At 34.1% G+C, this 17091-nt stretch overlaps 1 protein-coding gene across 2 annotated transcripts in view; it reads left to right on the top strand.

The window, feature by feature from the left end:
• Positions 1 to 17091, top strand: part of dym (dymeclin) — an 86952-nt gene that overhangs the window by 28395 nt on the left and 41466 nt on the right. For both annotated transcript variants that reach the window (XR_007927262.1, XM_051878272.1), the window contains exons 9-13: positions 2390 to 2575; positions 3514 to 3692; positions 5545 to 5670; positions 7014 to 7127; positions 7436 to 7530. Coding sequence is in view for 1 of the 2 variants with exons in the window: in XM_051878272.1 (XP_051734232.1) it covers positions 2390 to 2575; positions 3514 to 3692; positions 5545 to 5670; positions 7014 to 7127; positions 7436 to 7530 (700 nt within the window). In the remaining variant the exon portion in view is untranslated. The remainder of the gene's footprint in view (positions 1 to 2389; positions 2576 to 3513; positions 3693 to 5544; positions 5671 to 7013; positions 7128 to 7435; positions 7531 to 17091) is intronic.

Here is a 17091-nt window from a genome sequence, read left to right as displayed (position 1 = left end):
AATGCATCTGTTTTTTTCTGTCATTAAGTATTTCTATATAGTATTGTATAATAATATTACACCACATAATTCATAATTATAACATAAAAAGTTGAATTATGAGATTAAAAAAATGGTAATTATGACTAACATTTATAAGTAGACTTCAGCGGGGGGAAAATGGTACAAAAGGTGTACAATATGACCCCTTAAAAAGTAAAAAAGTCTTTCTCTCCCTTGTAATATTATATTTGAGTGTTATGCTGTGAACTAAGAGACATATGAGTGTGTTTATTGTGTGCTAATCAAAGGGGTGTTTTCTTCATCCATCATTTTTCCCGTCATAAAAGTGTATCTGAGAGTGATTACAGGCTTCTGATTGGCTCTGGTGAGTAGACTGCAGAGTCCTCTGGCGTCTGCGCTCACTCTCATTGGTCAACTGGGGTCGCCATGTCGTCTCTTGTGACCTCATCGAAGTTCCAGCATGATCTCAGTGCCTTTGGAACATGATGATGTCATAAGGAACCTAAAGGATAGATGCAGCCAATCATATCACTCCAATGACCTTTAATGTTATCAGTGTCTTAATAGTATCAGGCGTCTAGGAGGGTGGACCTCGTTACTCTGTGACTTTTTCCTGCCAGTGTTGATGTTTTTATTTGCAGTGGATGTTTGTTAACATCCTGGCTCTAGATTAGACTGCTTCAGTCTGTTCGCGGGGCCGCGATGTCCAGCCACAAGCGATTAGACATGGAGACAGGCATCTTATTTCCATTTCAGTTCTCTCTCGCTCTTTTCCGACCTACACAATACAATGCCTGAATGATTAGTCTGTTTAAAATCAATTACTATTCATCGACACCCTGCTGTTTGCGCATTGTTGGACAGAAAATGTTTTCACAATGTTTAAGTCAACATGACGACTTTATTATGTGTTCCTGGTCTTGTGATGCATGATTCTTTGAACAAATTGTCATTCTAAAGAAACATTTATTGACTGATATCATCAAGTCACTTTTACTTTTTAACCCTTTCCCTCCAATGTCGAATGTAACGGCCACTTTTACTGATATAATAGAATTCCCAATGGATAAAAAAGTAGGGATGCATGATATATCGGCCACCATATCGTTATTGGCCGATATTTTAAACATAAGATTGTAATGAGAACATTATAATTATGTGTTTGGGACATGGCTTTTAATGCTGAGACTTTTGTTTTTATAATCAGGTTCTCAAAAATTATATAAAAATTTTGATTCAGATTTATCTGCCAATATATCGGTGATCGACTTTTAAATATAAAGAATTATCAGTATCGGCCAAAATTTTCAGTGCATCCCTACAAAAAAGTTCCACCCTACCAGATTTTGTTTAGAATCTTCAACCATAAAAACGTGAGCTTGTATGAGTTCTCCTGTTTGGCTCTGCGTATTCCTGTAAGACATACTTATTTTCAAATAGACATTTCTGAGTCAAACAGAACAAAGAAGTACCTGTAATGCTGTAAAGAGTGCTGTGGACTCTCTAAAATACATCTGAAGCTCTTGAGGCAGAAGAGCCTGTCTTTTTTTGAGCCATTAGCATGTCCGGTTCTCTACTGCACTTCCTGGAGATTCTATGAATGATCTTTTGCTTCAATTATTCTTTCTGGCCTGAAGCAACTTTTAAGTGCGTCACCATTGCAAGCCATGTTTTAAGTGCGTCATATTCTACTTATTTTAGCTTTTTCTTCCATCCTCTTAAAGGTTTTTTGCAGCAAAGACAGTTGTAATTTACTTTTTCATGTCAATTTTACATTTATTTTTAAATGTATTAATTAGTTAATTGAAATAAAGCTGAAATAAAATAAAATATAAATGTCAGATGAAAAACCTAAGCTTAAAAAAAAAAACATTATTAATGTTGCCTTGTCAACTAACTGAAGTAAAATAATAAAATTACTTTAAATATTTAATTTAAAATTACTAAAACTTAAAATAAATCATGAATAGAAATATTAAAAAACAAAATTGACAAAAACATATAAAAAAAATTACTAAAACTTAAAAATTAAAATGAAAACTGAAAATATAAAAATAAAAGCTAATTTAAAAAAGTATATAAATAATACTAAAATAACACTGATAAATATTATCACACATAAATTTTAAGATTATTAAATAAGATCATTAAGTTTTAGTCTGTAGGATTTTTCTGCCTGTTTTATCGTCTGTCAGATAAAAATCATGAAAATCACTCAAAAATGAACAGCAGCAAGCCTCATGATTCGAAGTGTCATTCATATTTGTGTTTCAAATAGTGCAGGAATTAATGTCAATGATAATGTTAAAAGACCCATAAATGTCTTTAAGCTTGAGGTCACCATTAATTAAGAGAGCATTGTGTAACCGGTTTCTGTGTTATTCAGGTGGGTTGTGGAGCGTGTTCACGTTAGGAGGAGTCGGCAGCAGACCGGGGGCGGAGCAAGAGCAGAACCCTCTCCCACTGTCCAATCAGAGTCTGCTATTACTGCTGGTTCTGGCTAATCTGACAGATGGACCGGACTGTCCGAACCCCTACCGCCAGGCTGTTACCTGCTTCAAAAACACTCAAGGTAAACTAGAACAGGTTTGTTTGTTTGTTTTAGATAAATTAATTTAGGGCTCGACAATTAGGACTGCCCAGTGGCTCGGGACAGTTGACGAAACTGTCACTGGCCCGATCAGGCCAGTGCTGCATCGTCACAGAAGTTGATAATTTGCATGTTTTTTAACCTTGCCAACTTAAATATTCAAGCGCAAGTAAACACAAAAGTGTCTAAATTCGGCACTTGTGCCCAGAATACTGCGCTCACACAAAATTATTTCAGAATGCCTGTCTTGTCAAGTATCCTTGTAAACATAATCGGTTATGTCTTAACAGAACGTAAATGTGAGAAATAAAACGCACGTGTAACAGTATATTGGATCCGTGCAGCTCTTAAAGTGACAGCAGCCTAATATTCTTGTCTGTTATAATGTTAACCAAACAGCAAAGGAAAAGAATAAAAATAATGGCTCACTGCTCTTGAATAAATAACTTTAAAAAAAAAAAGTTAATCTATATTTATATAGTGACTGTGCGGTGAAATTTTACATTTCATTACTATTTCTGTACCTGAAAATCTAGTTTAGACCTACATGAAAAATCTGAAAAGAACCGTTAATTTAATTTGTGTTTTGTTCTGTTGTATTTATTGGTGGTATTGCTCATAATTTGATTGTGTTCTTATTTTATTACTGTCTGTCTTTAACAATATTTAAAATTTATGAGTTCAACTAGTGGTTTTTTGTGTCATAACTTTATTTATTAAGGTTACGTGGATCAAAAATAGCGAAAACAATAGCTAGGCCTTTTATTTTATTTTATTTTTATGGTGGTGGGGCCAGTGAAAATTTTGCAGGGCAAGTAAAAATTTGAACCACTGTAGAAAAAAATCCTTAGCGTTGAGACCTGTAATTGAATCAATTTCACAGAAAGTGCTAATGAAAGTCTCTCTTGCGTGTGTTTCAGATACCTCCTCCATCCCGTCTCCTCAGCCTCACACGTTTCAGATCAACTTTAACAGTCTGTACACAGCACTGTGCGAGCAGCAGAAATCAGACCAGGTGACGTTACTGCTCTACACGCTACTGCACCAGAACAGCAACATGAGGACATACATACTGTCCCGCACTGATATGGAGAACCTGGTGAGCACACACATGTTCAGCACCTAGTATGCATATGCATTTCATAGTGCTTGTGGAATATATGCATTAATTCCTGACTCTTGTCAATCATTCTTTTTTTCTTTTTTTTGTGGTTGACCGATATATCGGCCGATATTTGGCGTTTTTTAATTATAGGCCAGTAAGTTGTTCTGTTTGGCTGAGGTGTTGGAAGAGTTTAGAGATAACTTAAACAATTAAACAAGCATTTGCTTTTCTATTATGCATATGTATTTCGTAGTGCTTGCGTAAATATAGGCATTCATTCAAATGCAATTGCGAATTCCTGTCAGTCATTCACTGTGGATGGGACTTTTTGGACAGGGACGTGTTTTTGTTTAGTAGTTGACCAATATATTGGCCAATATTTGATTACAGAATCTAGAAGTATACTGTAAATCTGTTTATTTTACTGATTTTTTTTTTTTTTTTTTTCCCAGGTTCAAATAATGATTTTTCATTAATTCATTTTCAAGTTATTTATTTTCTAATTTATTAAATATAATGTAAAATAAATATAAATGTAATTTCAGCAATTGTTATACATGTGTTTTTACTTTCTTTTACTTAGTGTGATATCATAGAGACAGAGCGCATTTAGGCCAAGCCCACACCGAAAACAATCCAACTGTCTCCATTGACTTTGTATTGCGTGAAGCTGCCTCCTTGTCATTTCTGACTTATAACAAAAAACAGAACAATGCCTTAAAGCTGCTGTGTGACAAGGTGTACAGCAAACAAGCTAAAAAACCCAGAACTAAGTTTTTATAAGCTACCGAACCGTAAAAGCCAGCCTTTAAGGAAACAAAAGTGGATACAGGCCATAAGACGTGAAGTATCAGCAGGAACAATGGGTGAATTTTGGGATCCTGACACTCAGTATGCCTTGGTAAGCCTACGTGTGCAGTAAACATTTTGTCACTGTTAAGTCAAATATCTAAATGTCAGTTTTATATATTATATTTCCTGTCGCTGATTACGTTACCCTCCAGTGGGCGTAGTTCTCATAGTAATATGACATGTCGCGCTCTGTCTCAATTGCCTGTATCCACTTTTTAGTCCTTAAACACTCGTTTTTTGGGTCGACAACTTATAAAAACTTCGGGGTTTTTAGCTTGTTTGCTGTACACCTTGTCACATAGCAGCTTTTAGACATTGTTCTGTTTTTTGTTATAAGTCAGAAATGACAAGGAGGCAGCCTCACGCAATACAAAGTCAATGGAGACGGTTGGATTGTTTTTGGGCATGGTTTTCAGATTATGACGCGTGTTGCTCGGTCTCTATATCTGTCAGATTTATATTGGCCTTTGGCCACTATGCCTATTAAAGGATTAGTTCACTTCAAAATTAAAATTTCCTGATAATTTACTCACCCTCATGTCATCCAAGATGTTTATGTCTTTCTTTCTTCAGAAATGAAGGTTTTTGAGGAAAAGATTCCAGGATTTTTCTCCATATAGTGGACTTCACTGGGGTTCAACGGGTTGAAGGTCCATATGTCAGTTTCAGTGCAGCTTCAAAGAGCTCTACATGATCCCAGACGAGGAATAAGGGTCTTATCTAGTGAAAACGATCAGTCATTTTCTAAAAAAAAATAAATAAAAAATAAAAATAAAAAATTATATAATTTTTAACCACAAATGCTCGTCTTGCACTAGCTCGGCAATGTATCACGTATTACATAATCACGTTGGAAAGGTCACTCAGGAAATTTGAATTCTGAAGTGAACTAATCCTTTAAGATCATAAACATCGGTTGACCACTAGTTTAGTTTTTTTTTTTTTTTTTTTTTTTACCACAATAGTAAAGTGTTTTCTCGTTCTGTCTCTGTAGGTGTTGCCGATTCTTGAGATCTTGTATCATGTCGAGGAGAGAAACTCTCATCATGTGTACATGGCCCTCATCATCCTTCTCATCCTCACGGAGGACGACACCTTCAACCGCTCCATACATGAAGTGGTAAGGTCACGCACATAATCACACATGCTGTTGGATGAAATCAGATGAAACCATGAAAGCTTTATTTGAGAGTCTGTAGTGGTTTAAGGCCCCGATATCAAAGAAAGAACTGGGGTGACGTCATTCGAACAAAATCTGGCCAAAATGGGAGTTCGAAAACAGCTTGCCAAAGTAAACTCTCCAGAAAAGAAGGCTCTGCTTTCTTTTAAATGGAAATCTTCTCCAGTTCATTTCTTCTGTTCAGTCCTGTCAAGGTCAGACACAAGTAAAAACACACTGGAAGTTGTAGTTGAAGTTTTGAAGTTGTAATTCAAATGGAAAAAAAAGTTTGTTTAAAACTGTAAAGCTGTTTGCTAGCAGCAATCTATTGTATAAAGTGCTGTTTAAATAAACGTGACGTGACTTGAGCTGATGCAAACATATCAACATTGCTCACATCGCAACATATCCACATCGATCAGATGCTGTCATTTTTGTTGTTTATTTTGTTGCTGAGAGGAAAGCATGCAGCACATTTTTACATATTTATTTGAATGTCGCTCTCAGTAGTGTGGGTGGTGTAGGTATGCTCTCTAACAGTATATCTCTGGTCATGTATTTCAAACTTCTTTTTACCCCTAAATGAAGAACTTCATTGAGTATATCGGGGCTTTTAGATATGTATAATAAATGTTCAGATGGAGGTTCCTGATCTGTAATTCCAGGCAGGGAATGAGACCTACATGAGACGTGTGTATGTGTGTGTTCACTCTGTATGTTTGTGTAACTAATACAGGACAGATTGTATTTAGGGCTGGTTTTCCAATGAGTTTATGTTTATAGATCTGTATGCAAATAACATGCATGCATCAAACCAACATTTGTTTAGAGGCTGTGGTTTGCAAACAATTACAGCAGTGCATTTCAACACTTTTCTTAACGTCTTTATGTATAATGCATAATAAAGGTATTCATAATGTTCATCATAATGCATTATAACTTTTCATAAATAATTGTAACCAAATTTAAAATGCTTCATGTTATTTGCAGATTCCTTGTTACATTTGAAATTGGTTGTTTGTTTTAATGCAGTATACTTTCTAAAGGTGTGTTCATATAACTGGGGTTCCAATTATTCATGAAACCATACAATGCATTACAAGGCATCATTAATGCATTAAAATACTTATGTGATGCTTTAAAAATACAGGCTTTTAGTAAAGTGTTACCAAAATATATTTAAGTCAGTAGATTTTATCTTGGTTTTAGTTTTAGCATGCAATAAAACCCTGCATCACCCTTTAAATTGAGGAACAACTTGTGTTTAACATTTATTTTTGCTTTCTTTGTTCTCTCTCTCTCAGGTGTTGAAGAACATCTCGTGGTATACTGAGCGTGTTCTAACAGAGATCTCTCTAGGCAGTCTGTTGATCCTGGTTGTGATTCGAACCATCCAGTTCAACATGACACGGACCAGGGTGAGACCAAAACCAACAACAAAAACAATCATTTAAAAGTGAAGCTCCAGAAATATCCAGATCTTTTGCCGTGGGCACATGCAAATTTATTATGTAACAGTGAGACTCACAGCAGCCAGCTCATGAAATTTACAAGATTGCTGAAATTTTATATTAGATCTGTGAACGCATTCAGTCCAGGGAGTCCGATGAATAGAGCAGGTTTTTATAATTGAAAGTATAATGGAGTCATTTCATTCTGTTTTGCCCTGCGAGAAGAAACAACACAAATTATTTATGCATGGTTTTATTGATTTCCCCTCCTTCAGGATAAATACCTCCACACAAACTGCCTGGCTGCCCTAGCCAACATGTCGGCCCAGTTTCGTAACCTACACCAGTACGCCGCCCAACGAATTATAAGGTAAGTCATACAACTGACTAACAATTGGATATTTTATATATATATATATTATATATATATATATTCAACAGTGCTTTGATCTGCCTGCATTGACACTATTCTTTTAAGAGCTGCTGTGCAGCCAAATATTGTACCAGTTATCAATGTAAAGCTGCTTTGACACAATCTACAATCTACAAAAGCGCTATATAAATAAAGGTGACTTGACTTGATATATATATATATATATATCTATATATATATATATATATATCTATATATATATATATATATATATCTATATATATATATATATATATCTATATATATATCTCAGTGGCGTGCAGTGGTGTTCTGAAATGAGGAGGCACATTTTTTATTTATGAATCAATGTAAATTCATGTGCATTACTCTTAACATTGACACATCTTCCTTGTTAAATGAACATTACTTTACATTACATCAAAAAAGAAAAAAAGAAACCAAAGACAATTCTATTTTGTAATTTTACATTAACAGTGTAATGTTCTATGTTCTAAAACCAAGTCAATCCCATCAAGTTAGTGTTTTAAGCATTTCTACATTGATTCCAAAATAATAACTAAAGGCAATAATAATTTAAACAATATATTTTATTTGTGTATTGATGTTTTTCTTTTTAATAGTCAACTTAGGCTGTTTTGGATCATCAGTCATGCTCCGTAAACACCGTCTGTCACGGACACGAATTGTATTTTTAATTTCACCAAGCTGATTGCACTAAAAACCCCCGCAGTCATCGTGTTTTCAGTCCATTTCAAGTTTGATTTTGACGTGACATAAAGCGGTGATATCTAACTGGGTGATCTGTTTACTTACTTTTCAATTAGTCTTCCCATTGATGCCATCATTTGTTCATTCAGATTTACGCGCGGAACGCGCACGTCAACAAGAGGCGGGATTTATCGCACAAACCAATCATATCCAATCATAACCAATTACATCCAATCATAGCGCGATGGAGACATTGCCTCCTCTCACGTGACTTTCCCCCCATTCATTCTCAATTACCCCCCACAAAACCCACCGCACGCCGGGGGTCTGATGATTTTTTATTGTTTCCTATGAGAGCAAAGGGAGGCATGACTCCTGCTGAAACTTTACCTGCGGGTGTCGCTGTTGGGCAGTGTTCCTTAAGAAATATGAGTGACTTGCGCTCTTTTTAATGTCATAATTTGTAATATTTGTGTTGTTTTATATGTCATATGGATTATTTTCTCATCCTGCCTCCCTTGCCTCCTCGGAGGAAACGCCCATGATATATATGTATATTAAACAGTGCTGCTTGAAAGTTTGTGAACCACTTGCAGAATCTGTGAAAATGTGAATAATTTTAACAAAATAAGTGGGATCATACAAAATGCATGTTATTTTTTATTTAGTACTGTCCTGAGTAAGATATTTTACATAAACAATGTTTACATAAAGTCCACAAGACAAAAAAAATAGCTGAATTTATAAATATGACCCAATTCAAAAGTTTATGAACCGTTGATTCTTAATACTGTGTGTGGTTACCTGGATGATCTACGACTGTTTTATGTTTTGTGATGGTTGTTCATGAGTCCCTTGTTTGTTCTGAGCAGTTAAACTGCCCACTATTCTTCAGAAAAGGAAGGAAACACGATGCATTGAGAGTCGGGGGGTGAAAACCTTTTGAATTTGAAGATCAAGGAATATTGTACTTAATTTGTCTTCTGGCAAACATTTAAGTGTATTCTGTTGCTTCCAAAGGGCAGTACTAAATGAAAAATAAAGATATTTAAACAAAATAAGAAAAATTTGGACATCTTTATACTGTTCAAAAGTTTTCACCCCCTGACTCTTAATGCATCGTGTTTCCTTCTGGAGCATCAGTGAATGTTTGAACCTTTTTTAATAGTTGTGTTCGAGTCCCTCAGTTGCCCTCAGTGTGAAAAGATGGATCTCAAAATCATTCAGTCACTGCTGGAAAGGGTTCAAATAGGCAAAAAAAGCTGGAAATCTGAAGAATTTTCGGGATTTTTTCTGAAGAACAGAGCTCAGTTTAACTGCTCAGAACAAACAAGAGACTCATGAACAACCATCACCAAACAAAAAATATTAAGAATCAAGGGTTCATAAACTTTTGAGCGGGTTGTTTTTATAAATTCAGCTATTTTTTTGTCTTGTGGACCATATGTAAACATTTTTTATGTAAAATATCTTACTCAGGACAGTACTAAATAAAAAATGACATGCATTTTGTATGATCTCTCTTATTTTGTTAAAATTATTCACATTTTCACAGATTCTGCAAGGGGTTCACAAACTTTCAAGCAGCACTATATATATATATATATATATATATATATATATATATATATATATATATATATATATATATATATATATATAATACTTAATACTTGTGTTCAGCAAGGACACATTAAATTGGTGAAAAGTGACAGTGAAGATATTTATGATGTTACAAACATTTCTATTTTAAATGAATGCTGTTCTTTTGAAATGTATTAATAATGAAAAAACAGTATCACATTTTTCAAAAAAATATAAAGCAATGCAACTGTTTTCAACATTGATAATAATCAGAATTGTTTCTTGAGCAGCAAATCAGCATATTAGAATGATTTCTGAAGGATCATGTGACTAAAGACTGGCATAATGATACTGAAAATTCAGCTTTGCATCACAGGAATAAATTACATTTTACAAAATATTTAAAGAGAAAAGAGACTTTTTTTAAAAAAACATTAAAGTCTAACCAGCCCCAAACTTTTGAACAGGAGTGGGAATTTATGTAGTAATACAAAATATATAACATTACATCTTGAGATTTCAATTAAAAGTGTTACTTTTTAGCTTTAATAAAAAAAATTGACTTGGTATTTATGAAAGTGTGTCATTTATGTGTGAGTGTGTGTGTTAGACACTACTGCCATTATCAGGTGAGTCTGTTTGTGTTCATGTTCAGTAAATGTGCAGTCAGGCCGCGGTCCAGCATCACAGATGGGCTTATTTGCATCGGCCCAGAAACTGGATCTTGTTTGAGATCAGGAAGGTGAGCAACTGTTATATAACAAACAAGCGCTTTCTAACACTTCCATTTAGCCAACGTTGAACACAAACAGATCGCGTTTCATGGCATGTTGTTTGTGATACACACACTGAATTAAAGTGAATGAAATGTTTGTTGACTTTGGTAGCAAAACACCCGGTCACCTCAGATGCACTGAAACTGAGACGCACAGGCTGTTTTCAAGGCTGTTGACAATCAACAGTTTGATTGGTTGGAAATTTGTAAGGCTTTTGTTTCCTGAATAATATCGCACATCCGTCGTGACACATTGTAAACAACAGTGTAAAAGAGCATGTCCTCTGGCAGAGTCAGTGGCTTTAGTTGAATGAAATGATGTGTTTTGATACATTGCCTTTTTTATTGTCCTGACATTGTGAAATGCACGTTACCATGTTTATATTTAGTTTTTTTGTTGCCCCGATTTTTGCCATGACTTCATCTGGAACAGAGCAAATGAAGCTTAGAGGAGGTTTAGCATGCGAGCACTAGCAGATCATTCCTTAATGTTTTAATGTAAAGCTGTAAAGCTGCTTTGAAACAATATGTATTGTGAAAAGCACTATACAAATAAATGTGAATTGAATTCATTAAGGTTTCTTAAAGGGTTAGTTCAATCAAAAATGAAAATTATGTGATTAATTACTCACCCTCATGTCGTTCCACACCCGTAAGACCTTCGTTCATCTTCAGAACACAAATTAAGATATTTTTGATGACAGAATGCTGTCAGATTTCCTTCCATAGACTGCTTTTGTAACTACCACTTTGACACTTAAAAAAATTCATAAAGAGATCGGAAAACTAATCCATATGAATCAAGTGGTTTAGTCCAAATTTTCTGAAGAGACTCAATCGCTTGTTACGATGAACAGATTTAATTTAGGCTTTTACTCGTCACACTAAAAATTGATCAGCGAGCATAAACTGAAGCTCAACCGAGCCTGAATAACACACAAGAACAAACCTCTTCCAGAAGCACAAATGTGCGGCGTAACAAATGAGGTTCGTTCTCGTGTTACGCAGCACGTTCGAGCTTCCCCAAGAACCAATGAGGTTCGTTCTCGTGTTACGCAGCACGGTTGAGCTTCCCCAAGAACCAATGAGGTTCATTCTCATGTTACGCAGCACGGTTGAGCTTCATCAAGAACCAATGAGGTTCGTTCTCGTGTTACACAGCACATTTGAGCTTCCGGAAGAGGTTTAATTAAACAACCTCTGCATCAGTCAATCACATATTCAAATAGAAAACAGTTATTTTAAACTGTAAAAATATTTCGCAGTATTACTGTTTTTGCTGTATTTTGGATCAAATAAATGAAGCCTTGGTGAGCAGAAAAGACTTTTAAAAACATTAAAAAATCTTGCTGTTCAAAAACTTTTGACCGGTAGTGTATGTTGCTTATTAAGCCTATTTTAAATGTGAGAATTAAGCACTTTTAACTCCTGCAATATATATAATTTATCCTGATTAAAAATAAATTAAAAAGAAATTGATTTTGTAAAATAAATAATTTTATATTTATATTAAAAATATTACTGTAATAAAAAAAAAATCTGTAGTGCAAATCTAAAGAGAATCCCCTCTAGACAGCTACAGTTTTTATGACCATAATGCAAAAAAGTGTGTGTGTGTGTGTGTGTGTGTTTGTGTGTGTGTGTGTGTGTAAACACTAAAAAAAACCCCAAAATTAAACACTATTTTCCCCTTAAAATATTTTGCATAAAATTTATGCTGATTTAAATAAAAAATACTGTAATATTAACAACAATTTAATATTCGTATTATATTAAAAAAATGTATTGCAGTAATGCAAATATATAGATAATTGCCTTTGAGAATAAAGAGAATTATTGAGAGAGAAAAAAAAAACTCTGGACAACAACAGAATTTGAATTTAATAAGAATTTCAGGGGGAAAAAATGTGTTTAATTGTCATGAAAATAATGAAAACAATATCTCAAAGCTACTAAAATTAACCTTTTAATTTTAGGGTGATTCATCCTTTAATATTTAAAAACAAAAAAAACAGAAAGTGAAAAGAAAGCTCTATTCAAAAAGAGTGCCGAGAGTACATGATTTACTTTGTTTAGGTGAACTACTCCTTTAAGGAGAATGCAATATTTTCATATATATCTGCAAAGTGAGAATGTAAAAACAGAGTCGAAGAAAACACTACCCTGAAGATTCTCGTTAAAACTAACAGACCCATCAAACACCTTTAAAGTGCTTCATTTGACAGGTTTAAGATCAAAACAATCAATGTCGCTTTCAAAATAACAATCGGAATCCATCTTCATTCCAATTAGTGCCGCTGATCTCTACCGGTCCACTGAGATCCTTACAAACATCACACAATAAATCCATAGCAGTTACAGACCTACACGAATCTTCCCCTGAACATGCTAACAGGACTCATGGGGTTAACATGGAGAGCTTCTGCATCAGTCAGTCACAGCTCTTTATCCAATAACACTTCATCAAACCTGAGGCTATTGGCAGAGCAGACTGAGGGGACAAATGACACTGTTCCACACAAAAAGTAAATTCAGAGGACCTGTTACCCCAACTCAAATAAATGCAGGGTTGCAAGTTAAAAATTCTAATTTGTTTTAATTAAACCTTTTAAGTTGCAAACATTATTTTGTAGAGTTCTATTGACATAATAATGTTGATCATTACATCAACTAAATATCGTCTATAATTTAAACTCAAAATTCTGCGTTAATTGACTTTAAAAAAAAAAAAAAAATAGGTTGTAGTAACTTAATGAAATTGTCTTGATAACTTTAAAAAATAGGCAGTGGATTTCTAGTTCCCAGCATGCTTTGCATAGCACTGGATAAGGAGAATAAATGTTGAAATTAAGTTAATTGATTTGTTTTTAGTGGAAGGAAAGACCTGTTAGTGTTAGCAACCTAGCTAGTTGCTGTTGAGTTTTTGTGGTTATCATTGTGCTGAAGAGTAGATACATGAAGGTAAACACTACATTGACTCTATAAACAATGACTGTCAGTGACGAGTAATATCTTACTTGTTCATTAAATATACATGTTAAATAAGTTATGTTAGCATGTGCTATGATAGCTGTGGATTTGAACTGAAATAGATCAGATTAATTGGTTCCAGGTCGACTTAATTTTTTTGAGTAATCAACTTAAAAATTTGTGTTTATGCTACAAATTATTAAGTTCCTCTAACTCAGTGTAGCTTGTTGTATGAATTTTTTTTGTTGAGCCAACATATTATTTTTTAGAGTGTACAATTTACAGAGTATTTATGTGCTTATTTAAATAAAGTATGCATTACATTTAATGATTTTTTTTCTATTCTTGCATATATATACTGAATAGAAAAATTAATTTATTATTGTTTTATTAGTACAAGGCAAAAAAATTCTGAACATTAACAAGTTAAAATCAATATTAATGGCTTTTCAACACTACTTTCTGCTTAGCTTACCAATTAAAATGCTTCTTATTGGATCAATTAAGGATGACATCACACTCATTACATTTTATGGAGAATCTGTAATTTTATAGAAACATTTTACATTTTATGGAGAAGTTTGTAATTTTCTACAAAAAGACAAACTAAATTTTGAGAAAATATATAATTAAAATATAATTAATATAATTAAAATGTAATTAAATAATTAATAGAATTAAAATTAATTACTTTAATTACATATAATGAAAATATAAAATCTATATTAAATAAATATAATTAAACTATCAATATTAGGTTATTGTTGAAAAACATATTGCGTAATTCCTTTAGGTGTCCAAACTTCCTTCATGTATCCAAACTTAAAGTCAGTGAATGACAACTTTTTGGCATCATAAGGATCTCTAAACTTTCCAGTCTTTGTGTGTGTGTGTGTGTGTGTGTGTGTGTGTGTGTGTGTGTGTGTGTGTTTCTCATCTCATCCTGTGGTTTTGGTCTTTTATGGGCAACGGTCATTCCAGCATCAACATCCCATGACACACAATGAACAAGAAATACAACCACACACACGCACACTGTCTCTGATCTGTGTGGTCCGCATCCAGCTCATCTAATGCAGAACTGGCCTCATAACTCTAAATACTTCCTGTCCGCACAGGAAGCAGAATCCTCCAGGCAGCCTGGAGCTATTAAAGTCTTTCAATACCAAACTTTTACAGACACAGAGGCTTCAAAGAGAAACACACAGTGTTCTTACTCATTTGTGAAGCAGCTGGGTGCTATCTACACCCACCACAGGAAACGCATAAACATTAGACGGAAAAACAATATCCTTAAGACCGGTCTCAATGGAACGGAGACGGCAGACTGCGGTAATACCGGCAACTTGTTGGTTTTAGGACAAAACAGGGATTCATTCTTTTTCAGTGAGCAAAGAAGAACTTCTACAATAAAATGTTATGTATTTGTTTGTGAGAAAGAGGGAGAAAGAAAAAAAAATGGTTTAAAATAAGTCCATCATAAAACCATAATGAACTGGTCACCTTAACACATGATGGTAACAAAGAAGTGCTCAAAAACAAAACACAACTAATCAATGCAAAATAATAGATACTAAAAAGAAAAGACTTTAAAAATTAAAGATCATATTTCTTTCTTTTTGGGCTGAATGGGCTGAACAGAATAAACTATTTAATACAGGTATTCATAATAATAGAATACAAAATAATTCATAATACATACTATAATGCATTTTATCTTTTCAAAAATAATTTGTTTGCTAAAGGGAATTTTTACACTTGCAGCGATGTCATAGAATAACTATTTTTGTTTCCCCAAAGAACCTTTCAGTGAACAGTTCTTAAAAGAACATTTTAAACATCTTTTTTCCAGTATAATGAACCTTTTGTGCATTTGAAAGGTTCCATGGATGTCTTCGAACTTCAACTTCGAAACACAAATTAAGATATTTTTGATAAAATCCGATGGCTCAGTGAGGCCTGCGTTGACAGCTTTCAAAAGCTCAGAAAGCTATTAAAGACATATTTAAAACAGTTCATGTGACTACAGTGGGTTAACCTTAATGTTATGAAGTGATGAGAATACTTTTTGTGCTCCAAAAATACAAAATAACGACTTTATTCAACAATATCTAGTGATGATATTGTTATCTAGTATCTAGTATGAAGCTTTGAAGCTTTACGAATCCTTTTTTTCGAATCAGTGGTTTGGAGCGTGTATCAAACTGCCAAAGTCACGCCCCCCAGTGGTGAACCATTGAAATTTCAAAACACTGTTTGATACACGCTCCGCAATGGAGGCCTCACTGAGCCATCGGATTTTATCAAAAATATCTCAATTTGTGTTCTGAAGATGAACGAAGGTCTTACGGGTGTGGAACGACATGAAGGTGAGTAATAAATGACAGAATTATCATTTTTGGGTGAACTAACCCTTTAAGAGTGTAGTTTCTATGATATATTATAACTGATGGCATAATACAGTGCAATTTGGTGTTGTTTAATGTATCATACATTAAAATATTACATCCATTATGGATATCAAGAACATAAAACAGACTAATAATGTGTATTATAATGTTTTGTGAACATTATAAGGTTATTATCTTTAACTAAAACTATTGAAAAAGCTATAAAAGCTGAAATAAAGCTGAAATTAAATAAAATCTAAATATCACAACTTACAGTAAATGAAAAGTAAAATAAGTTTAAGCTAAAACTGAAATACAAATAAATATTTAAAATAAGTAAATGAATATTTAAATAATAATAATGACAAAAACACATAAAATTACTAAAATTAAACTTACATTAAAACAAAAATGAGCTGAAAATACAAAAAGCTCATTCAAAATATTAATAAAAACTATAACAGTATATATAAAATACTAAAACAACACTGTGTGTTGTGAATTAACAACAACCCCGACCACTGAACATCACATTTACATGATCATCAGCATCTGGTTTGCTTTAAAAGCGTATAAGGTCATAGGAAATAAAGCCTGATGATTGACATTAGCACATGTACCCGAACTGCAACTCCACCCTTAAATAAAATCTGAGAAAACAGCATAATTATTCAATTTAGCCACCATAAACACTGACCTTTGCTTACTTGCACATAACCAAAAACTGTCGCTTGGCACGCACAGCTATGCTAACTTATGAGCTAACCGCTAACACCGCCAGTGCGCCACAACTCTAAAAAACAGCTTTAAAAGGAAGTTCTGCGCCGCCACTATAATGTACAATTAGTGAGCTTGGCCCTGCGTTCCTCCGTCATTAGCAGAGTTGCTACGGGCATTTATGTAAACGGTACGTGTTGCTACCGCCTAGTGAGCATTATGTCCAGCCGCCAGGAACGACTGTGCCAACAGCACACGAGCGCTGCCTGCCAATACCTCTGCCCTCCTCACAGTGCAGTGAAGGAACAAATAAAATTAAATGCTGACATTGCTGGAGAAGAAATGGCTGACATTTCAGAAGAACGTGCCATAATGCCGTTTTAGTGCTACATT

Source organism: Ctenopharyngodon idella, chromosome 21, assembly GCF_019924925.1.
Source record: "Ctenopharyngodon idella isolate HZGC_01 chromosome 21, HZGC01, whole genome shotgun sequence".
NCBI lineage: Eukaryota > Metazoa > Chordata > Actinopteri > Cypriniformes > Xenocyprididae > Ctenopharyngodon > Ctenopharyngodon idella.
This window is presented reverse-complemented; position numbering and strand designations above follow the sequence as displayed.